General features: G+C 32.6%; 1 protein-coding gene across 2 annotated transcripts in view; it reads left to right on the top strand.

The window, feature by feature from the left end:
- LOC135134390 (uncharacterized protein) overlaps positions 1-25,786 on the top strand; it is a 44,263-nt gene that overhangs the window by 5,729 nt on the left and 12,748 nt on the right. The window contains exons 2-5 of one of the 2 annotated variants that reach the window (XM_064063054.1): positions 366-600; positions 10,726-10,993; positions 23,545-23,657; positions 23,873-24,191. In XM_064063054.1, the coding sequence (XP_063919124.1) occupies positions 451-600; positions 10,726-10,993; positions 23,545-23,657; positions 23,873-24,191 (850 nt within the window). In that variant the 5' untranslated portion in view covers positions 366-450. Of the gene's footprint in view, positions 1-365; positions 601-10,587; positions 10,658-10,725; positions 10,994-23,544; positions 23,658-23,872; positions 24,192-25,786 lie in introns of those variants that run through there. The other variant, XM_064063055.1, reaches the window with a different exon arrangement.

The raw sequence follows: 25,786 nt of genomic DNA, 5'->3' as shown, positions 1-25,786 counted from the left end.
CTCGACACAGTTTACGATTACGATCATATGCGCAGTTTTTAACAAAATCTAGAAACTGTATGTGTTTTATTGAAATTACCGAATATAGACAGAACTAATTACGTGGACGTAATCTAATTTTTTCCACCGTATCTACCAAAAGATAAAACAAGAATATAAATAGTGTCAAGTTTACGCATGCCATTTCCTTCCCATCCCCAGCCACTGAAAGAAAACCATCCACCACCGTAAAATCACCGTCTAAATCTAGGCTAATCGACCCGCGTGCAATTTAGCCACGGTCCGCAGCTATGTCAAGGCTAGAAAATGCAAAGAACAACCCCTCCTCCTCGTGGAAATTTATCGTGTCTGGTTGGTTTTTCTAGTGCATCATGTGGTCAGCAGTACGAAACGGCGGCGATGACGGCACTGGAGGGGTGAAGTTGGAGTTTGGCGTTCCGGCGCCTTAAAATGACTAGTGCGACGTCGGACGCCGCAGCAGCGACGGGGGCTCGACAGAACAAACACCGACGCGCCGCCACCAGTCGAGGCGTCTCGGCCCTCATGTACGCCTCTCAGCAGGGTGACGTCGAAAGGGTTAGGAAAATCATTCGAGAACAGGTCAGTGGGGCAATTAGATGCATGTTGTTTCTTTTATTAGAGAAAATGTCGGACACTGCCTGATTTAATGGGGAAAATTATACTTAATTTTTTCGTCTTGTTAGTTAATACTTTTATTGTAAAAAAATCTACGTTATGAAATCATATCAGCTGTTCAATCGTTGAAGATATAAAAGTTGGCTTGTATATCAATAGTTTCAGTAATTAAGGTTCAAGTTTTAAAATACATAGTGTTCATATTATGGTAACATACAATTTTTTTTATAAAAATCTGCGAGATTATTTGCATCGTAACTTCTTGTCTTTGAACTACTATTAATATCGCACGTATTTTTAAAGCATTTAATTTCTATAAAAATTAATTTTATATTTGTCAGAAATAACGACACTGATTTTTTGTCAGGTATGAACATACTAATATGTGCATAGTTACTGTGTTCTCAGAACATTGAAGAAATATTTTTTGCGGCATTAGAATTTATTTTTCAATAAAAAGCTTTTTAATATATTTTAAAGTAAATAAACGTATTAATTTCTGTTACGTAACGCAAGTTATAATATTAATGTGGTTCTAGAATCTCAAAGAAATTAAATAAGTTTTATAAGACAATCAGGGGATGAGCATGTAGATCTTTTTTTTGTTAATACCCTATAACCTCGAAAGTCATCTGACCATATTGCCAAAATTTTGAAAAATGTGAATATTATATTTTTTATGTTTTGGGCATTATTTGTACCACACGAAAAATAATAATGAGTGGTCGTATCCTACAAATTGTTCAACAGTTAAAAAAAGAGTGCGTCGACCCCGGGACGCAATGATGGAGTTTTAACTCTGCGTTGTCAATTTATATAAATTAAACACGTATACGCGGCGAAGTCATTAATTTTCTCTTAAAAAATAATAAAAACCAAAAATATGTTGCATTTCTATTTTTTGACAAAATGTTGATTAATGATGATGATTGGGTTAATTAAAGTACATGTCCATGTATTGTCAATTGTTGTTTATTATAAAATACACTTTTTTATATATTTATCATATAGAAATATTATTTAATTAAATTAATATAGCGTCGCGGTACATTCCTACGTTCAGACTCACTTCAGACCGGTGTCGGTGTCGTGTTGGTGTCGGTGTCGGTGTCGAACTCGACATCCTATTACGGCGCGCGTCGTATACGTGTTCTATAATACGAAAAGAAAAGAGCTGAAACTCCATTAAATTAAATACTCGTCAAAGTGTAAAAATATTAGTTGTTGAAAATAAAAATTCCACACAAAGTAATTAAAAAAATTGTATTTCATTCTTTCAATCGTGTGTACAAGATGTCCATAGATTTTTTTATATTATCAAATCTTTTACACATCTAAACTTAATCATTCTTAAAACATTTAGTATAAAATAATGACAAACATATATGATATGTTTTAAATATGTTTGTTAGTAAGCAGTTTACAATATATACAGAAATTCCTCTTATGACAAAATATTTAAATTATAATTTAATATAATTTAAATAAATATTCCACTAATCTAAAATAATATCGAGAAAGCAATAAAAATCAGGATCAAAAACAGCCATTGATTTTTCGAGATTTGTTTTTGATAGAATTTTCGTCTTGTCAGAATACCGTTAATTTAAAAGTTTCGGTTCAAAATGCAATTATCACAGGCAAACTTTCAAAAACCCATGGCTGTCTTTGATGGTGTTTTTATTGATTTCGCGATATACAATCCCAGTAAAAAAATCAATAAATAATCATATGTTGTATTTAACTTGCTTTGAGATCTGTGAAAAAAAAAGTCCAATAGTACCTTCTACTTTTCCTTGAAAATTGATGATGTATTGATCTCAAAAAAGGAGATTTCTATCTCAGGAACAATAATTCTAATTTTCACGAAAATTTGAAAACTATAAAATCTTGCAATTTAAATAAAGCATGAGTCAGCTAAAAGAGGACGCTTCAAATACCTTGAACAACTTTTTTTATTTTTTAACTAAAAATAATGATATTAAATTTCTATAGAGAGAATAATAGCCTGCGTGCATATGTAAATTCATTGTTTAAAAAAAAAGCAAGGGTTGCAGTTTCTTTTATCAAAAAAATGGTCGAAAGTTGTTTCGACAGAACTTCCCTCGCTCCTGACGTACAATGAACCATATCCAGCACTTTCGAGTTGAGTTTTTTCTTTACACAATTTTGTGATGACGTCATCAACATTTTGCAACGACACGTATATCAACTTGTATTGGTGCAGTGTAATACTAAAAATAACAGTATTTTATTCCTAAAATTTTCTGCGAAAATGGAGTGAGTCGTTCCTGATTTAATCAATAAAATAAATTGTCTCATTCTTTCTCTTTTTTTGAGCCACATGTTTAAGCAAATCTAAAAAATATGAATGCAAAGATAAATCGCAAGTAACAACTCATCATATTTTGCTTATATTTTGGATACAATTTATTCGGCAAAATTTTGAGATGACGTCATTAATTTTTTGGGGGAAAACAGTTAGATTTTGATTCACAATTTGCCATGCTCACAATAACTTTAAAACGTCTGCAAGATTTCAAAGTATTCAATTTTGCAATTCTTGATTTATTCAATAAAATAAATTGACTGATTCATTAATTTTTTGAGTGATCATAAGCAAATCTAAAAAATGAGGCTCTTAATTTGATGAATAAAAATTGCTCGAAGGCTATAAGTATAATCCGACAAATCCAGCTCTTTGAAAAAATTATTAAAATTTAATGTTACGATTTTCGTTTTGTGATAACCGCTGTAAAGTAAAAAACCAGAGCCATAAATAACATCCCTTGTCCTTCAACAGCAGCTAATAGCAATCTGAAGCTGGAAAGAATGTCACGTAGAAATTAGTTTGATTTTAATGAGTTTGTCTTTTCAAAATAAGACTAAAATTATTAAATAAACCACAATCTAACAACATGTTCTAAATATTATAATTTTTATTTTATCGTTATTATATAAAGACGTGCGTATTCTTCACATTTTCTAGAAAATGGGGTGACTCGTTCTTAATTTGACCAATAAAAGATTGTGATGACGTCATCAACATAGACAATTCTAGTCACAGCATAAAAGAAAAGTAGTCACAGCGTTATACCAATGCAAGAAAAAAAAAAGAAAGAGCCAAGTTCGGAATCGAACTACAACCGGAGTACGTTGCTCTTTGCGATACATCCACTGCGCCACGAAGAGGTTCAAACTTCGTCCGGAATAAAACCTTACAAATATTTTTATATAAATTTAAACGTTTAGCAAAAAAACTGAAAGTGGATTCGTACACTACAAGTATATGAGTATATTTTTTGGTAACATTCAAGTCATTTTAGAATACCATTCATTGGAATGACGTCATCAAATTGTAGCCAATTTTTGGTTAACATTTAACCATTTACGTGATATTCCTAATATACATACAAAATTTGACAACAATCGATCCAGCAGTTTCGGAGATTACTTGTATAATAAAAATGGATACAGACACTAGACAGACAGACAGACCGAAACGGGAGACTACTTTTTTCGTACTGTAGGGGTCATGAAACATCGAAAAAACATAAAAGTAGCACTTCGTCCTATGGACTCGATTACTATACATACTTCCTTAGCTTACGCTCGGGAAGCAAAAATGAACGCAGGATCACCTTCATATTAAAATTTGTTTGCTAAAATACAATACACCTTTTTAATGTTGACAACCATTCGTGACGATTACTTTTGATATAGTCGTTTATTTGACAGTTGTAATTGTATATACTTATATTTTATATAAAATATGTAATAGTGAAGATTATCTAATTTTTTTAACGCAACTACGGATAGTTTTGTCAGTTATGGTTAAAAAAATTAAAATTCATTGTAGAAGAATAAAACTAACAATATAGCAAATGGTATAACATGTTAGGTTAAATCATGCAGATACAAATAGGCAATAAAATGGAATGATAAATATCAACACATCATCGCAACGTGAAAAACCGCAACAATTTTCTTCTAACACGCATCATAATCGATCACACGGCAAAAGAAACACGAAATTCCATTAGTTGTTATTAATTTCATAGCGATTGTGTTCTTATACTTGTTTATCTATATATTTAATTGTGAAAGGTTTAGCAAACAAATATTTACGTACTTAGAAAGGTGTCGGTTATTTTAGTGTCGCAATAGCAACTGTATACACACATAATACGACATATTATTACAGCTTGCAAGGGCCGTATGTAAAAAAACTGCTATTTTGATAGTTTTCATTTATGTGTGATGTCATTCTATAATGGTAATTATAGATGCAAGATACCAAACCTCTTTCTTTAAAAATAGCGGAAATTTGAATTTTTAAGTAGGGATATCTTTTCTAGAAAAAGAGAAATGTCAAAAAAGGACTGTTGCTTAAAATTTTAAAAAATACAACTCGAGTGTGAAACCTTTAAAAGAAACACCTTGTATATTTAAAAATGACTGTTATTTTCAGTTCTAGGTGGCTTCTGCTAGATTACATAAAACTTATTTTTAATACCCCATGATAAATACCTACATTTGTGTCACCAGACTATTGGAACACCTTCTACATCTATTGAAATATTACTCAAACATTCTTAGTTGTATTGCTACTAGTTACATTAAATAAAGTATCATTTTTCATCTACATATCTTATATTTTTATATTCAATAAAACAATTAAATAAATCATATACAAAACATATTTCTACGTTTTTATTAGCCTCCTAATTATTAATAAAATAAATAAAATAAAATAATAGATATTTATTTTATTAGGAGTTTAAGTGATACTTTATGTGACGGAGTATGGACGATTAAACGCCGAGCGATAGCGAGGCGAATTAAGTCCATACGAGTAACATAAAGTCACTTAAACTCCGAATGAAATACAATATTTTATTTTCAAACGATTAATCTTCTTTTGAAATGATTATTTCCTATCTTCGTGCTTCATTAAGGAATTGCCTGCATTTCACTTACCATGGTTACTATGGTTGACAACCACTATGATTTTCACATATTTGTACTCCGGCGGAGTATAAATGTTTTATTTATACGCCGGCGGAGTATAAGTTGTACTTAAGCGCCGCTCAAACACGGTGTCATAGAAATGACACTTAAACCCCGGTAAGACTGTCATATAAGTGTCAGTTATATGACGTTTGAAAATAAAATAAATTTATTCGTACATATAAATATTACAATTTTTGTACACGTCATATTAAGAGATTATAATCGATTACAGGGCATCAAATAGAAATTCGTCAAATGTGTAGTAGGCTTTAGATAATAATACAGCCTTTAACCTATTCTTAAAAACATGGATATCTAAACTTTTAAAATAATTAGGATAGGATAACTGGATAATCTACAAACGTATTTAAAAAAAACATTGGGTAATGGATATAAAATAACCTTGAAATATTCATTCCCGTAAATATAAAAGATTAACATTGCAATAGAACAATTGCGTGTTCATAAATATATAAAGAGATGTGTCCTTAAAACTGTATAAAATCCGCGCTACTTTCAATATTAAGGTACATTTGATTTAAATATTTATCGAAACATGCAACATAATAAAAAATGACTATAGTAATAAAAAAAGTAAAGTGCACGACACAGCATTAACTATTATTACCCTATCAAATCCAATAAATTGACATGTTGCCTATAAAGTGCGCATTGTGCTTGAATAATTTATTACTAAATACACACTATTACATACCATCGACAATTAGGGTAATGACTTTGTGACACAATTTTCTCGAGTTTACAACACTTTTTGACCATTTTCTCTAACAAACATTATAAATAAAATTGAATGAGAATCACAGCATACGTAGTAACCGCTGCGATTAACTGTAAGAAAAAATGTATCTTAAGGAAGTCTGCTAAATGGTTACTCACCATGTGACAAAATGGCCAGTTTAAACTGAAAAGACCCATCACAGAAAATTCAAGTCTAGTATTGAGAAACTGAGCTGAAATTAACTGAAAGTGCCGATTTTTTTTATGGGGTGTATTTTCGGAAGAAATGTGGTTCCAAATATTGTGAATAGAAGTCACAGTTTTGTTTGCCTACAAAATTTCACATTACGTTTTTCAATTTTTTTTTTTCACTTACCTCAGTTTGAGTGTTGGTAAAACTGTTCACTAGAACAAAAAGCCAAGAAAAAGAGAACAACAGAAATGATGCATTGGCTCCATTAATGAGTAAAAGTTGATCTAAATTATTCCCTTTCGAAAAAACTAAAAAATATACAGTTTCAACGACGTTTGCGAACCATACAATCAAAGACAGGATTATGCTGATTGCAAAAATATTGCTCACAGAAGAAGTCGTGTGTATCAAACAGACGTGAGTGTGGCAAGCGTCGTAAACCCGTTGTATACTGAGATCTTTTGCAGTTTTATTAGGAAGTCGACCCAAACAGTTGAAATAGTTTTCAAAATCTTGATTGATTAACTTAAATGTCTGACTAGCATAAGTTAAGAGATCACTCAAAAATAAAACGTCTGTGGAGTATATCAGGCGTGACAGACAAACATAGATTAAAAAGAACTTATCATCTACCACGAAAAGACTAACAAAGAAATTCACAAGAAATGTTCCAAATAGAAGAATGTCACACGATGTAGAAACTTCTGATTTTTGATCAAAGGAAGCTGAAGAAAGGAAAGTGTACTGCAATTTTAAATAATACACATTTTTTGCATAACGTTGAATTTGCTTATTCCTTGCAAAAAATATAATTAAACACGTTACTGTGTATGCGATATTTTTCCAATTATTTAATGAATTGACGTACAGATGAATACCTGATAATTTTTCTGAAGAAAGGTTGTAATGTAGGCTAACACAGACAAAACTGCCATAAAAAGGCAAACACCACATCAGAGTTTTCGGAAAAAAACTTGAAAGTTGTAGCACAGCACTTAATTTGTAAATGTATTTCCTGTAGGCTGGTATTGTTTGTAGGAACATGGTTGTAACTGCGAGCACTGAGTTGATACATATTTCATAAAATGAATTCTAAATTACAGGCTTATTGATTAAAAAAAATGTTTCAAATGTTATTTAAGTGAACTGCATATTAATTAATATAGTTTTTCTCTTATATAACAATGTATTGTGCTACTGTGCCATCATTTTCAAATTGGTATTGGTTATTGTCACACGTATGATAAAGATAACAAACTTTAAAATAAAATGACTTTTCGATCGCCCTAAACTTGAACTAACAAACCGCATCATTGTCATAATCAACTTTAATGGCCACTAGTGGCAGCCAGATAAGTGGCTGCAGTTTCGATTCAAATACAAGGGGTCGTAAAAAAGAATAAAACCTAATATCCTAATAATTAAATTGTATAAAATAACATAGTCTCACACATGTAGATTAGGACACCGTGTTGAGTTTTTACCCGAAACATCCAGATTTTTGAAAAAAAAAATCAAAATTATAAAACAACATTTATCATGATTTATCATTTCATTCATATTTTTTAGATTTGTTTATACAGGGTGACTCAAACAAATTGATGATCAATGAATCAGTCAATTTATTTTATTGAATACATCAAGAATTGCAAAATTAATGCTTTGACACTAAATTTTATCAAAAATGTGCAAAATATGATGAGTTTCTACTTGTGATTTATCATTGCATTCATATTTTTATTGATTGATCAAATTAAGAACGAGTCACCCCATTTTCTCGAAAATGTGAAAATACAACCGTCTTTATTTAATAAGAATTATAACAATGATATTCGGAACATCTAGGTCGACTGTAGCTTATTACTTAATAGTTTTAATCCTCTGCTTTGAGGAGACGAACTCATTCAAATCAAACTAATTTCTACGTGGCATTCTTCCATTGTATAAACATAAACACTTTCAGGTTGTTTTTCTTATCGAGCATAAGCTAAGGACGTAGGAGTGTATGGGGCAATTTGGTACTTTCATATTTTCTCGATATTTCATAACTCCTAGATAAGACCGTAGCTAAGGAGAGGCCAAGGGATAATGAGGCTCCCCTAGATTTAGGCAAGTTATAATTAACCCAGTGTGAAGTACAACATCGAAAATCAAAATAAAATGTTGTGTTTTATGTAATAAGCGGAAGTCATAGCAATAAAAAGTCTGGACCGTCCGCATTGTGATCCGGTTATTGCAATTCGTAGAAAACATCTTTTAATTTAGTTTCTCTGTTTCACTCTCACGTCTGCAGGTTGATAAGCATTATCGCTATTTGTCTTAAATTACGAGTACCATAAATGATTTTCTGTTCAGTCTTCAGTCGCGCCTCTATTATTGCATACGGCAGACGTGATTAAATTGTTTCGTTATTTTATTAATTATAAATCATTATTTCAAACGACTCACTGCATTTTCCCGAAAATTTGAGAATACAATACTTTTATTATTAGTATTAGAATACATCTGTTCAAACTGATATACGCGTCGTTGCAAAAATGTGGATGAAATCAACAGAATACGAGTATAAAGAAATGCTCTGAAGTTTTATGTATGTCAGAACGAGAACACTCTTGACGGTAGGTTCAGTTTTTGGTTAACATTAAAAAAAAACTCAATTCTAATTGTTCAAATTTGATCTCAAGTTGACGTCACTGTTTACACATTGTAACCATTGCAAATAATAAAATGTGTTATTAGTTAAAATTAAACGGTAGTGGTGCAATTCTTCCTGTCCTAAATATATGAAAAGTTAAAACCACAGCAAATAACCAGAAATGGAAATAAAGCTTTTTCAACATTCCACAAGTTGTGCACACGTCAATAAAAAATTGAATGAAAAAAATTAAGTAGAAATTGGCATGTTCGTATCCCACAAAGCTTGAAACTCCAAAAAAACTTAAAATTAGACAGATAATAATCGTCAGCGTTATTGTATTACAAAATTTCATTAGGACTAAATATCACTGATACTTAAAGTTTTACTACTAAAAATTTTATGAAACCATGAGTTTATTAAGTTTTAGAAAATTCTATAATAGACCTTAGACATCAGAAAAAAGGCCTTAATAAAATAAACAGTTTTATGTTAAGAATTCCTAAGTAAACTTCTGTTAAAAGAAAATATGTTATAAAAAATGTAGCATTCCGAACTTAATAGTAGACTTTGAACTAATATTATCCGTTTCTTAAATCTGTTTAACCGTATAACCTACCTCTAAAGAGGTTAGGGCAAAGTAATTCTAAAATTGGTATCAACGTTCTAGATGCCGCTTTATGAAGGTTACGCTGTCGCTGTATGCTAGCCTCTATTAGATAGTATAGAAATTATTTTTGCTGTAAGTAGAGAATATTTTGTGGCAGTTAAGCCATGGTTGATACTAGAAGAAACGACTAAATTCGTTTGTGTAAAAGTCAAATACTAAGTTATCTAAGATCATTATTAAACCACACAAAAAGAAATCAGCTCAGGTTGATTATATCTCGAATAATATTTTCATGAAAATTTCTATGTCACAGTCGAGTGGTTTTTGTTTCAAGAAACCACATTTCAGGCCAACAACCGACTAAGTAATGAAATTAAGAAAAACGAAAACTATCCTACTGCAAAATAATAAATTAAGCCAACCATACCTGCCATCGCCTGAAAATAACACAATTTTCATACTTAATAGTGACTTATATCTTGTAACAAACAATAAACTTGTTATAGTGATCAGAAATCAATAGCCACTCACAGCCTGCCCACACAGAAACTCTACAACCCCCTAAAACTAAAAAATCGTCTACATCCAAGTTGAATGCACTTGTATCCAAAATAATGATTTCACATTGTCATAGCAACTGTCGGCGAGTCACGACAATAAACTGTTGTTGCGATGCCTTATCGTTTACATAAAACATACCCCTTAGCAGTTTTAGTTCATTTTCTTATTCATGACTAAATTTCGACAACATCAATATGCTCGAAAAGCCGAACCTACAATCCGTTTCGTCGTACCGTGAATTATTAACTGTAACATTTTCGACAGGATCAAGGTAAACACCACGAGAAAAGCTATACAGTGTGGGTGTCTTCCCTTAATAATTAAGCAATTTCGTTTCAGTCGGCCACTCTACTGACCCGAGATCGCACCGGAAAAACACCTCTACATTACTGCTGCACGAGTGACAACATCTGTGCTGCTCAAGCTGCTGATATTTTGGTGATGGCAGCGCCGGACTTGGTGGAAAGCCGAGATGAAGACGGATTCACGCCGCTGCATCTGGCTGTCATTGCAGGGAATATGCCTTTGGTGACGTTTTTGTTAGCGAATAAGGCTGATGTGAATGCTGTGGATAATGAGAAGCATACTGTTGTACACTGGGCAACAGGTAAGCAATGTTAGATTTTTATATTTTTAACAGTTCGTCTTCATTACTGTACAAATAATTATGGATGGCATGGCGTAATATACAAGCTTACAGCCTTTATTAAAGTATTATTATTTAAAAGAATGAACTACAAAGATAGACACATTAAGTTAATTTGTACCCCCACTGGGAATCTTATTAAGCCTGTAAGGCAAATAATAAATTAATACTACTACAAAAATAGACACAAACCATTTAAAAAGAGGACATTAAAAATGTTACAGGTTTTTATTTTTCAGAAGGTTGCCATAAATATTGCTGAAATGCAAAAAAAAAAAGAAATATTTCAAACTACGTTAACGCACACAGCTTATTCATTGCGTTAAAACTGCAAAATGTCAATTATTTCCGTAAGTGCCACTTAAACTTCAATTAAAACTGTACAAAATTTAGATGGGTATTATTTTACCATACATATTTTGTAGTAAAAAAAGTAGTTCTTATTTACTGAGAATTCTAACAAAGCCATTTTGTTATGTCTAGTTTCACGTGTTCTCGACGTCCAATAATAATTGTAGAATGCGACGATGGGTTTCTCATTTCCGTCTGCGTATTTCTGGTCTGCGCATTATAAAGTAAATAATACTGTTATACGATTTGATTATCTGAATCTATCTTTAAGTAAAAGTTGATCTAAAAAACAAATATAGCTGGGCGTAAAAAATTACAAATTTGTTACAAGGGATATCTTAGGAAAATATGTATATAGATACTTATACAAAATTATTGTGGCTTATATCAGAAATAGTGCTTCTACTGTACATAAAATTTTGACAAAATAGTAGCAGAATATTATGATTATTGTTTACTTTACAATCTTAACACACATATATATAATCTGTTACCCTCTTTTACCCATTGGGTGTCGAGGGGGGGGGGGGATGCACCGAGCCGCTCAGATAGGTATGGCGATCTTGGCCACCCATCCACAAAGTGACTGCTCCCGTAGTAGCAGAATATTATGATTATTGTTTACTTTACAATATTAACACATATAAAACTATATATTGTAGGGGTTGTTATCGACTGGAAAATTTGAAGATTAAAATTTCGTTATTTGGAAAAGCAGTCGAGATGATATAAACATGATGTACATTCACCGAAAGGTTGATGACGTCATTGTTAAAAACTGAAATAAACCTTTATGTTTTTCAGTAACATTTTGCGTGCGGCGATCACACGTCGATGCCAAACTTGGTCGTTTCTTTTTTTTTCTCTGTTTAATACGTCATACAAAATTTTTTATTGATCAAATTAAGAACGAATCATCCCATTTTCTCGAAAATATGGGAATACACATTTCTTATTTAATAATACTAATAACATTTAGAACGTTGTGTTCGATTGTGGCTTAATTGATAATTTTAGTCTACCGTTTTGAGGAGACAAACTCATTCAAATCAAACAAATATTTACGTAACATTCTGCCGATTTATAAACATAAACGCTTAAAGTTGAAGCTTATTATTATTGCTGAGAGGCCATTTTTTTCTCGTTGGTTATCTGCTTTAAATATATTTCACATTGTCCGAACTTGTGCACATCGCAGGGGCTGCGGGGGTGTTACATATCCCGCTGGTTTTTACTTTATAGAAATTATCAACAAAATAAACATCGCAAAATCTTCTATTCTCAAAAAACTGTACAGAGCGTTTTAATTTATCGAGCTTAATAGGAATGTTGGATGTATGATTGTTATTCATACATACGTACCGAAAAAGATTGATATAAATGATACACAAACATGTGCTGTGTAACACTGTATTTACTTGTTGTTGACGGTTCGAAGTCTATGTACAAAGTTGTTAAAATCGGAAGCGATACATTGCAGGTAGAAGAGAAAGTTGGGGACGCTTGTTGACAAGGGTTGCGGTTGGTAGGTAAAACCGAAACCCGAACATGGTCCAGCGCCTTGAAAGAACTAACTTTCAACATGACAAAATATAACAATTACAAATATGAAATACATAATATGTGTCTACATGACAGGTGCATACATTGACAATGAAATAGAGTACAGAACACATAGAAAAAAAGGGGTAAATTTAGACACTGCACATTTGTTTATGTCGGAAGCACACACAGCTTAGTCACTTGCAGGTTAATCACATCATGCGCGGTTCTCACTGTCACTACGCGAATGGGGCCATGTAGACCGGGATGAACAGTAATAACGCGTCCCAGTGGTCCATATAAGCGGGAGTGTGTGGTCTTCCTTAACGACCACCAAATCGTCCACCTTATGCTGTTGTGGCTGGCCTTGGTCCATTTTGGGCGATGATGAAGTTGGCCCATATGTTCTGCTGTCCACAGTTTCCAAAATTGCTGCTGAGTGCGGCTGAATTGTTGCCACCTGGAGAGCCGGTTCGTTGAGACCGTGGTGACGTTATCCTCTGGAATAACAGTTAGAGGGGTTCCAACGGGGAAGTGACCGGGAATTAAAGGAGTCAGGTCATTTGGATCTTTGGACATGGCGGTTAACGGGTACGAATTCAAACACGTTTCGACTTGTATTTGCAACGTCTGCATTTCTTGCAAATTAAATAAAAATATACCAGTAACGCGCTTCAACTGACTTTTCGCAGATTTGACCATTGCTTCCCCGATAGTCCCCATATGTGGCGCGGAAGGCGGAATGAAATGAAAATTGATGTGGTTAGTTGTCAAATCATTCAGCAAATTTGTATTCGAAGCCCGTTTGGCTAAAGTGACACGTGCTTGGTAAAGCACGGGATCATCCCACCACAAAGTTTTTTCGTATCGTCTGTCTTCGGGTTTAAATAAAATTTGATGATACATTTTACAAATGTCCGCAGTAAAAGCGACCTCATGCGTCCTAGATCGAATTATTGAATCGGAAATGTCGTTTTGTATTTTTGGCCCTGTACTCAGACAAGCATTTATGCTTTTTCCGACTAATGGTTTGACTGACCCGTCAAACACTACGCAAATCTTTTCAGTGACCCCGTCATTTTTGGAAACCGCATGGTGAGGCAAAAAATGACGGGGTTCACTTTCGATTTTTTGCTCTGTCAATGAACCTAGTAAAAGCATGTGATCTAAATTAATGTTTTCTTTTATAAAATTATGATAGTTGATTTCTAACATAATATTTTTTGCGAACTTAAGTTCCGATGAGTACAATTGTTGAAGCGCGATTTCTTTCGAATTCCTCAAAATTGGGAAACTCTTGCTAAAGGTTAATCTGACTTGAAATCGTCCGTTCGACAATCGAGTGGCATTGTTAATAAAATAGTTCTCCTGTTGCATTTCAGGAGCTGTGAGCGACTTGTCATCGCTTGAATGGCTTTCAAGTTTGCAGAACTTTTCAACTTGCTTTTCTAAATTGACATTATTGACCACGCAATGTAGATTTTGACGAGTGTTACTGGTGGGGCATCCATGCAATGGCCCCCCTGCAATCCAACCCAATAAAGTTTTCTGTAATATTAGGCCACGTCCTATTGTTTGAATTTGACCTACACATAACAGTTGCCAAAATAATCCAGCTCCGATTAACAGATCGATTGGCTGTGACAAATTGAAATTAGGATCGGCAAGTTTTACCGCTTCAGGTATGTCCAGCTCATCTTTAGAAAAGGTACGGACAGGTATGTTCCTCGAAATTTTTGGGATTACCAGACAATTTAAAGCTGTTGTAAATGAGTAATGCAACGACTCGATCTGTACCTGAACCTTTTGTCTAGCGGTCGTATTTGAACATTGAATACCTGCTACGACCACATTTGCATTTTCTGTACTTAAACCCAATTTGTTAGTGGCGGCTTCAGTAATAAAATGCGATTCTGAACCCACGTCTAACAAAGCCCGGAATTTTTGAAATTTGTTTTTACAATCCTTTATTAGAATTATTGCTGTAGACAAAACGGCTTCTGGAAAAAGGGCGGATGAGCAATAAACTCCACTGGTACTAGGCTGGTTTTCGTTTGAATGGGAGGGTTGGTCACTATGTAAAAGTGTATTATGTTTCAATTGGCATAATTTACATGACATAGATTTACAGCTATCGGACGTATGCGATGGTTTGAGACAATTTTGACATAATCTCAACCTATCTACCTGAGACCTTCTTTCCGAAACACTGAGTTTTGAAAAGGTAACACAGTTGTAAATTAAATGAAATTTTTTACAAAAATAACAAGTGGATTGTGTACTATTGCGATTTACTGCCGCTGTAAATGTAGACACCTTTTGTGTTTTAAGTGTATTATAAAAAGGTAGCCATTCAGTATAAATTCCGCTAAACGGTTTAATAACAATCGGGAGCGACTGCACCGATGGTGACGGTGTGCTCGTAGGTGCGTTACCTTGCGGTGCAGGTGAAGATGTGTTAACGCGTTTTTGTTCAATAGCATCTTCGACATCTGCACATAAATCGTAATACGCGTTTTCAAAATAAAGTCTTGTGGTAGCTTGTTCTAAATCGGGGGTGGCGTCATCAAGAGCTTCAATCTGAGAATGGATTTTGTCAAACTGAGCCTTAATACGTACAAAATCGCGCAATCTTACTCTTAGTCGAGAAGCGGATGTACTTAGATTGTTTGTTTCAAACCACAACTTGAAACGCGATATTTCGTCGTGAATGCGATTTCTTTTTAAGAATAAAATTTGTAAATTTCCTGCATCCTCTGGTGTAGGATTTGAGTCCGAAAATGTTTCGGCATTGTCGTCACCTTCCGCGCCTGCCATGTGTGGAGCATCGAAAGTTTGCGAACGCGTCATAACCATTTGAAAAACCGCTTAGTTGAAATACGTAAAACTGGTACAGTTCGGGCAAGGTAAATGGTACTTGCCAATGAAATTCAAATAAAATGACGTGCAATTACGGTCGAATGCGTGCTTGACCGGAAATAGATAAAGAAAAGGAATAGTTGGAACCCACTCACCGCAATAAGGCCCTCTGGCACCTGGGACGGCTAGACTGATTCGCTGCTCTCCTGTCCGGTTGGGAATTTCCAATGGCTGGATCCCGTCTCCCGATGCAGGCGTCGAAAATTGCCAAAACCGTAATAAGATCACCTGGAGCCTGGGTGAATTGACTGGATGGGCTGAATTCGCTGCTCTCCTGCTCGGTAGGGAACTCCGATGGCCGGTAGGTCACGTCTCCCGATACAGGCGTCGAAAATTACCAAAAACGTGATAAGGTCACTTGGAACCTTGGATGAAACGACTGGATGGGCTGGATTCGCTGCTCTCCTGTCCGGTAGGGAACTCCGATGGCCGGTAGATCACGTCTCCCGATACAGGCGTCGAAAAATGGCACCACCGCGTTTTATTGTTGAATTCACAGCACTGGATCACACATGTGGAGAGATCCGGCTCGAAGGACCAATGTTGGATGTATGATTGTTATTCATACATACGTACCGAAAAAGATTGATATAAATGATACACAAACATGTGCTGTGTAACACTGTATTTACTTGTTGTTGACGGTTCGAAGTCTATGTACAAAGTTGTTAAAATCGGAAGCGATACATTGCAGGTAGAAGAGAAAGTTGGGGACGCTTGTTGACAAGGGTTGCGGTTGGTAGGTAAAACCGAAACCCGAACAAGGAACAGCTGAAGAAATTTCCCAAAATTTTCACAAAACAACGCTAGTTTTCACAGAAATTTTAAAAATCCAATGTAAGTTTTCTTCCGTATTTTTTCCTGAATTCATTTGATGATAAATATTTCAAAACTTGTCTGTCGGTTTCAGTTTGCTGTAAATATTTTGAATTGATAATAATCTATATGAAGCCACCGAACCGACAACTCGAAATGTTAAATGCCTTCAATATTTTTTTACTTTTTTAATTTTGCATAGATATAAGGTTTATCTCTAAAAAAACTTACTTAGAAATTTTACAGTGTTGGTAACAAACGCCAATATTGGTTTAATAACTTAAAAACTACAATTTATTTGCAGATCTGTAGAAACAGTAGATAAATAAATCAACAAATGACTAAGTAATTTCGAAAATAATTTAAATAAGGAACAAAAAGTTCTTGATTTAGAGAAAAGAATAGCAAAGTTCGTGCAGTTTACAATGGCAGAAAGAAAGTTAAGGCTGTTGCTACAATAAAGAGGACAAAAATATTATCCAGCTAAGTTTCATAAGAATCAATAGTAAAATAGTGCCTTGTAGCGGCAACGTAAAAAAATTGACTGGTTTTCTATTTTGAAATATTGCATAAGGATGTTTTATAAGTTGAAAGGAGAAGAACAAAATAAAATATATATAATAAAAAATAAATATTTTCTAAATGACAATAATCTCATAGTCACATTTGAAACAAATGTTTGGAGCAATCTAGTGACTATTTTTACTAAAAATAACACTATGGAATTCTATGCATTATTTAATCTGAATACGCGGAGGGAGGGGACCGATTGTTTTTAAGTTAGTTTTAAAATATCAAATAATAAAACTAAAACTTGTAAGTAATTTTGTTTTCTATAATAATATAAATTAATAAAACCCGATAACAAATGAGTAATCCGAAAATATTTTACAGAAATTTTGGGCCGGATTTTAGTTACAATTCTGAATATGTCCTTTTGTAATCAGAAAATACATAAATATAAGCAACCAATTTTTTTGATACAATAAAAAACATACATAAGTGATTTGGAAATATTCGAATCAGCACATTTTTGACAAAACCATGAACATCGGTTTAGTTTCGTAATGTTTATGGTTAACGGATGAGTGACTAAATGAATTTTATATACTTGCAAAGATGATTTATTTCGTATTTAAATACTTCATTTTGTACATATTTTGAAAACTATAGTTGCTAGAAACAAATTAAGTCTTAAGGCCGTTTTACACCATCATTAAATTATAGCCAGAATTGTGACAGTAAATTTGTAGACAAAATTGTGGGTCGTGTAAAACATGAATAATTGAATTGTCGTTATGGTACCTTTTGTGTTGTGAAATTCTGTTCGTAAAATTAGAACAGGTTCTATTTTTACTAACACATAATGGGCCATAACGACAATTCATGTATTATACGACCCACAATTTTGTCTACAAATTTACTGCCACAATTCTGGCTATAATTATTGATGGTGTAAAATGGTCTTTAGAAAAAAAATTGTCAAGGAGGATTCGAACCTACGCGTGAAGACTTCATGTCTATTAGGAGCTACGTATGCGCATAATCCAAATATCAGTTATGTGACATTCGTGGCAAAATATAGGACATTTATTTTTTTAAGTAATTGTGATAAAAATCAAGGAGAATTTATAAACAACAAATACAGTAATATGTTATTTTATAAAGCTTAAATGGGAGTTACTATGAAAGAATTGAGTTTAAGTCATCATTGGTGCGGATACAAGATATGTGTTAGATTTTCATTTCCCATAATTAAAAAAATTTCATTTTTGTAATTTTTGTAGACCATCTTCCATATGACAAAGCCTATAGATACTTTTGGTGTATTTTAAAAGTCTGAAAGAAGGTTAACTAAAATATATCTATGTATTTTCCCCGAAATTAGTGACGCCATTCCAAAATTATTGTTTTGAGATTATTATCGTTAATTAAATCTGATTTTAAAATTACGAGTATATCATAGCATAAACAGCTTGTCTTTACCATTTAAGTTTGTTGCAACGAACTTGATAAAGTCAATACAGTATTTCCACAAAATATATTTCCTTTCCGAATAATAATGAGGCAAAAAATCTAAGTGTAAATCACAGTTTATTTTTGGCAAACGAAGTAATCATTCATTCCGACAAGTAATTTCTTCAGAGAATACATTTGGTGGAGGCGCCGATGATATAACAATCTATTTTTACGTATTGCTCCATACTCAAAGGAATTCTATGAAATTCAAATGTCAAGGTCCGTAGATTCTAATCATAAGAAATTACACTTTTTGCAAAAAAATCAACCTCTAATTACAATGCTTATAAAAGAGTTTATTATCTTGAAACGATCGAAGGCATGCAAATCCTCTGGTGTTAAAATGAGCGTAATGAAAAGAGGAAAATAAAACAATTTATATTACCTTTGCACATTCGAGCTTTTTCTTAGTATTATTGATAATTTTCAAGATAAAAGCGCTGACAACATCAAGTGTAACTAACTGTCTTATTATTATTTTATTTATAACCGTGTACTCATAACGTCAACGACTGCTTTAGTACTATAAAGATGACTTCTTTTACATCAAATCAACCTTTATTAAATAAAGTAAAAATGTGCTGTGTTTATATTTCCGCTTTGAATAGTTTGTACTTTTTTATTATTTTTCACAGATAATAAGTGGGCAACATGTAGATAAAACTTTTAGATAATCATTTTTAAATTAAAAAAGAAAATGCGAAACAAAATATTATACTTTAGTTAGTCGTTCAATAATTTCAAGATACTTCACAGTACTCAGTTGTATTCCTCATGAATCCCTGTATCTCTGTATTTTCGTACGTCTATGATAATAATCTATTTATGGTATTCCCATAAATAGATTATCAGTTCTAACAACCTTCTACTGAGAAAAGACTTTGCTTTACATCGATCGGACCAATTATTGTTCAGAATTATTTGTACCCCAAAATGATTTCTTACTCCTAAAGTCAATTTCTTCAAATTAGAGCACTTCACTTTAAATGTGAACTATCAGTCATTTTAATTAGAAAACGTAATTTCCACAAACCCAACCGCTGCATTTTTCATGACCTTTATTCTGTCACGGTGCATTTCCTGTGTATATAAATAGCATAGACATGTTATTTCAAGCCCGACACGGTTTATTTCTTATCCAGGTGACCTGAATTGATAAGATGTGATATAGTTAAAGATCGCGTTATTGTAATTATTGCGTGCTCGATGGTCAAACGCTGTGATTCGATTAACATATTTTCATAATTTACAACCAACAGTCTATCGAAGTAAGGCCACGCTGCTGGAATTATACCCCGGAGGAATAATTGGAACGATATATCATGCATATAGCGAGATATAGATATGTGTTAACAATAACTAGGTACAGGACCTATTTATTCGACAACCTCTGCGCTACAACCTTAAGAAAGTAGTTTACTTTTCATATTTGTGTGTGATATGCAAATACTTAAGGTTTTACATATTTTAATAAGCTGCTTAGAATGTTAATGAAAGTTTTCAGCTTATAAATTTCTGTTGTCTAAGCGATCTAAAATGACGTCACTGCGGTCAGTTCTATCAAGGTTACAGTGATTGATTTTCTTTCTTGTGTCAATTAGATGTTAATCCGATGTATTAAATTAAAATAATTAGAAAAGCATATGTTTCGGGATTTTTGTGTTTTAGTCGGTCTTGACGTTTTGATTTCTAAATGATATATATCTTCTTGGTTGGTTTTCATACAAATTTACTAAAATAGGTCAACATTTTAGAGTAAATTTAACGCCGATGTGTGAAATAAATTGCGCAAGAGACTATATCGATCGAAATTTCTTAGAAAATGTGTTATCTGAATAAACTTATGAATAACCTTTTACTTTCTGTAGTACTTTAATTTAACATTACGAGAATCTTTTTTTTTGGTGTCTGTCACATGTCTGCCCTCTATTTGTCGTTTGTGTCGATTGTTATTAAGCAGATAAACTCCGGAACTACAGGACCAATTGTTGTCACATATTTTATGTTATGTATATATTTTAGAAATATCGTGTAGATGATAAAACGTCGACCAAAATTTTTAATCATCCTCACCAACTCCAGTGTGATAATGTCACCTCAAAATTTTAGTAATTTTTTTTTTACATTTTATAAAATAACATACTGCTACACTTGTGGTTTATGAATTCGTTCTTGATTTTTATCCTAGATATCCAAATTTTTTTGAAAAAAATATTGGCGAGTTTACACCTACTTGTGGTTTATCAATGCATTCACATTTTTTACAATGCTTAAACAGAGTGACTGAAAAAAATTAATGAATGAAGCGATATAATTTATTGATCAAGTCAAGAACAGCTCACCCCATTTTCCTCCCACCTGCCACTGCCTCTATCCAAACTGATACACGTCCCTTTGCTAAAATGTTGATGATGTTATCAGTCACTAATGGAAACATTCACTTGAAACATACAGGCTTCTTTACTTTAGTTCAACAATAGACACATATCTTTTAACTTGTAGAGATTATTAAAAAATTTAAAATAGCAAAATCAAATTTTAGAGTCTTTCGAAAAAGTTGGATATGATTCTATTGTACTTCAAAGACGAGGAAACTTCTGCTTAAATAACCTTGAAATGACTATTCTTTGTTATTTCTTCGTTTTAGTTTCACCATTGTTTATGTTTTTGTTCAGTGATCCCAGCTGATTTTGTGCTTCTGTTTTTTCGTTAATATAATTACTACTTTTCTTCTTTATTTTAAAATTCCTCATAAGTTTCTTTTTTACATTTTGTGGAGTTTGTATTTGTCTTCAGATATTTTAAGTTTGTGAGTGTCTAATTTTACATGAGCTTGGCATTTTATCAATCGAAGTATAGAAAAATATCGGTACAACTTCCGTCCTGTGACGGTTTTATCAAACGGATAATTACTGAAGGTACAGAATCCGTTTACTCAAATTTTAGTTTTAAAATTAATTAATAATTATTAATAATTATTATTAATTAATTAAATTATTGTACAATTAATTATCTGTTTCTGTCGAAATACTGATGACGTAATGCAAAATTATTGTTAAGTGAATCTAATAAGTATGTAGCACAATATACGTCTTTACCGTTAGCTGGGTTATGTTAGAGTAGTTAAAAGTTAGTTAAAAAATAAGTTTTCGCTATCAACTTTTGTAGTATATTTTAAATATTACGCAACTCTAAATTTCGACTAGACCATAACATTGACTAAGTTTAAATTTACACATTCATCCCGACTAAAAAATTGATGACACCATAACAGAAAAATTATTAAATTTAATAAGTCGAAAAATGTACCTGTATCGCTTAGATATCACGAAATCATTAGTATAAAATAGTTTGGACATCATCATCAGTAGATTTATGTTATTTTTGTTACATTATTGTTATTTAAAAAATCGCCACTATAAGTAGAGGCAATTCATCTAATTTCCTTGAAATTCTGAAACAAATATAAAAATAATTTAATTTATTGAAAAATATGTATGTATATGTCAATATGTAGAGTTGAAGTTTAGAACCTTAAATACTGAAATAAAGGAAGAGTGATCTTGGGCCATATTATAGAATTTGATGCTAACCTGGCGCATCCACCATTTTTAAACATGGTTTAAAAATTCAAATATTAACATAAATCAACTACAATCGTGGCAAAAAATCTTGGACGTCAATGTCATTCAGTGTCCCAAAATGTAAAACATCCTTTAAGTATTGTAGTCTTACTTTTTAGTTTCAGTTTTGTCATTTTTGACATTGCGGACATACTGACACTGGATGCAAAGTGATAATTCATTTAAATTTTAAACGTCAAAGTGACAATAAGGCATCGACTACATCAACGTTTTCAGAATGAAAATAAAAATGTAGACTAATAAATTTTTATCATATGCACATAGTTTACAAAATAAACGTGACAACACAATAGAAACCGAGTAATTTAAATTTTATTATGGAACATCTAAAAAACTTACGGTTATTATGTAAAGTTTTTCGAATTTTTGTAAACAGAATTTTCACACTTCATTGCTTTTTTAGCAAGTTGTTAAGCAAAATTACAATCAAAATTACCTAACCCAAATTTAAGTCTTGATCGACGACGTAAAACTGTAACTAGGTATGACAAAAATTTTATGTTTCAGACGTCGGTAGTAGCTTCTGAAATTTGATTATTAAATTTTTATGATATAATTAAATTGCCAACAAAACTGTACATCAAATATGCATCAAAAGAAATTTAAGAAAAATCTGAAAGAGCGTCACATTTTAAGGTATAAAATATATTTCACTCTCAGTAACTTAACAAACGTTGTTTGTAGAAGTATATTTCCGTGGCAGTGTTTTTAGTGGTTAAGCAAATTAAAGTAAACGTTCACAAAAAATACACATATGCAAGAAAAAAAAGTCTACATTTAATTTGTCAGTTTTGTTTTTTTCATATGTATTAAATTAAATCTTACAATTATTTCTATGCTTATTATTAATTTTACTTTTTGAATTAAACTAATTGTCTATGGAACAGAGACTAATTTAACAAATCAACTCAACTTCTAGTTATGTCTAAAACTATATATAACGAAATAACCAAATAAACTTGTCAGCACTAGCATGTCTGCTCCACCGCCGATTATACCCCCTCTTATTAAATTACAAAACCGAAACCTCCAAACCAATTTAGAAGTTCTCCAACAAACACATCTATTTCCTTATCTCCTGTCTCTTTAACCTGAAACTCAATTATTACATGTTGATAAAACGCAAATTGCAACATAAAGCACAAAACGTGAAAAAATGATTACTACTGTCACGCCACACACTTTTCTTCAGACATTCTAACCTACTTTGCTCATTTACAGTTTGCGGCGAAACTGCAGCCTTGAGGGCCGTATTAGCAGCAGGAGCCCCGGTTTCCACCCCCGACGTTCACGGAGGATATCCTCTTCACTACGCCGCTCAAATGTGCGGAGGTGTAAGTAAAATTAAGTCGAAAAGTACAACGAACTTCGAAAGTCGTTGCTTCGTCAAACTTTTATAGAGCTTTGATGGAAAATCAATTTCGATTTCATTTCCACTGAAAACAGAGTCTATTAATGCGGTGTTATTGTTAGACCAAAAATGACAAGGATTGATGTTAATAACCTCATTAGTTCTTACTAGTTAATAATAATGATTTATGTTTTAAAGGAAAAGGATTCCAGCCTTGGCCTTCAAGTTCTTCAGACTCTGTTGACTCATAGTGATATCGTGGTGTCTGTGGAGGATGGGGATGGTCGGCAACCTCTTCTGTGGGGTGCTAGTGCGGGTTCTGCTAAAGCTGTGCTAGCTCTGATTAGGGCTGGGGCTACAGTTGAGGCATCTGATAAAGATGGGTTAACGGCGCTTCATTGTGCTGCTTCGAGGGGTCATACTGATTGTATCGACAGTCTTTTGACACTTTGTGGAGCTTCACCAGATGTCATTGATAGCAATGGTTGTACGGCACTTCATTACGCTGTTACGTTAGGTAAGGATTTTATAGTTTTTTCTGAATTTTTGTAACTCTTCGAGGAAGTTGCATTACTTTGTTACTGGAATAGTTAGCACTCAAAATTATAATTATATTGCCTGTAAACCCACCCCAAGAACTTAATTTGTTATTCGTCTGTTCAGAAATGCTCACCATTTCTCAAAAAATGTAGCTATTTTCATAATGATTTCATTTACTGTTTGTCTAAGAAAGCAATCTTTATTAACCGAGAAAATTTATGGTATCATTATTCGTTATCGAAATCAACTAAAGTGATGACAACATTAGAGAATATTCAATAATGATTGATCAATATCGGTCTACCAAGCCTAAAATATTCAAACTAGAAGATAAATAAAGGAACGATGACGATGGATTTCTAATTATAAAAATATTCTTGTCACAATCTGTAATTAAACAATTCCTTGTAGATAGAAGTAATTCTAATCTGGCGACAACAATCATTCAGTAAAATGATGATGAAAGTGAAACTAACAGCTCCCAATTGTTCAAGATTTCGATAGTTCCTCATCAGATCAATTTATTTACAACCAAAGAGACCAGTTTACTTTTTCTTTTAATCATCAAAGTTTCAGAATATTTAAATTTTGTGTTATTTCCAATTTTACGAAATTTTGTAACATATCTTAAGTTCATCTGACTATTAATTTAGCTGGAATTTTTTTATGTCCATACCACATAAACATGTTAATGTAATGAATGACCTTAACCTAAAAATATGTTAATAGTACTGTATGACATTTATGTTTATTAACAGAATTGCCATCTGAAGTTCTAAAAACACAGTCAGCTCTAATTCTGCTTCTATGTAGTAACATAATCGATATCCTTATTGTCTGACTGACAGTTTGTATTAACTGACGCAAGTGCATTACAAACAAGATGAAGGATAGTCCAATACTGAACAGTTGATGAACAATTAAATTTACTGTCTTATCTTGAAACCAGTTAGTTAATCTTCTTCGTATTGGAATACGCGAATTTATACCGGAATTTTCAAGTATAAGACACTTGATAGAAAAATGTAATCTACTTTGAAACTGAAAATTCTAAAGCTTTGTGATGTTAAACTTAAGTAGAAATTGTAGTGTTAGTAGATCTCTCAAACGTAAACATATTTTGCCATAATGTTTCACTTTTCAAAAATTCCTCTTATTATATTTTTCTTCGCGACTAGAGGAATACGACGTAAGTAAGCATAAATTCGCAACCCTGAAAACATTTCCAACAATACTGACGCATTCTAAAAACAATGCCTTTTCGAGCCGATTTAACTAATTTGATTTTGTTTAAGTACATGCAAAACAATTCTCCGTTATTCGAAATCATACGACAAAAGTAAGCACAAATTCGTGAAATTTTCGATAAAACTAATTATTTTCAAACCGATGGGTCCAATTTTTATTATTATCGGTCTAAGGTTATTTCAGTAGAACTTCCCTGCCTCCTGAAGTACAATCGAACAGATCCCTCTTCTTTAACAAATTACAAAATTTAATTTTGCGACATTTTATTAGTGATAACCTTTATACACAAAAATTACATAGATAATAATAGCACTAACAGTTAAG

The sequence above is a fragment of the Zophobas morio genome, unplaced genomic scaffold (genome assembly GCF_036711695.1).
Source record: "Zophobas morio isolate AGI-343-1 ecotype UQ-CSIRO unplaced genomic scaffold, CSIRO_AGI_Zmor_V1 ptg000023l, whole genome shotgun sequence".
Classification (NCBI taxonomy): domain Eukaryota; kingdom Metazoa; phylum Arthropoda; class Insecta; order Coleoptera; family Tenebrionidae; genus Zophobas; species Zophobas morio.
Note: the sequence above shows the minus strand (reverse complement) of the source record. Positions and strands in the feature narration are given on the sequence as shown.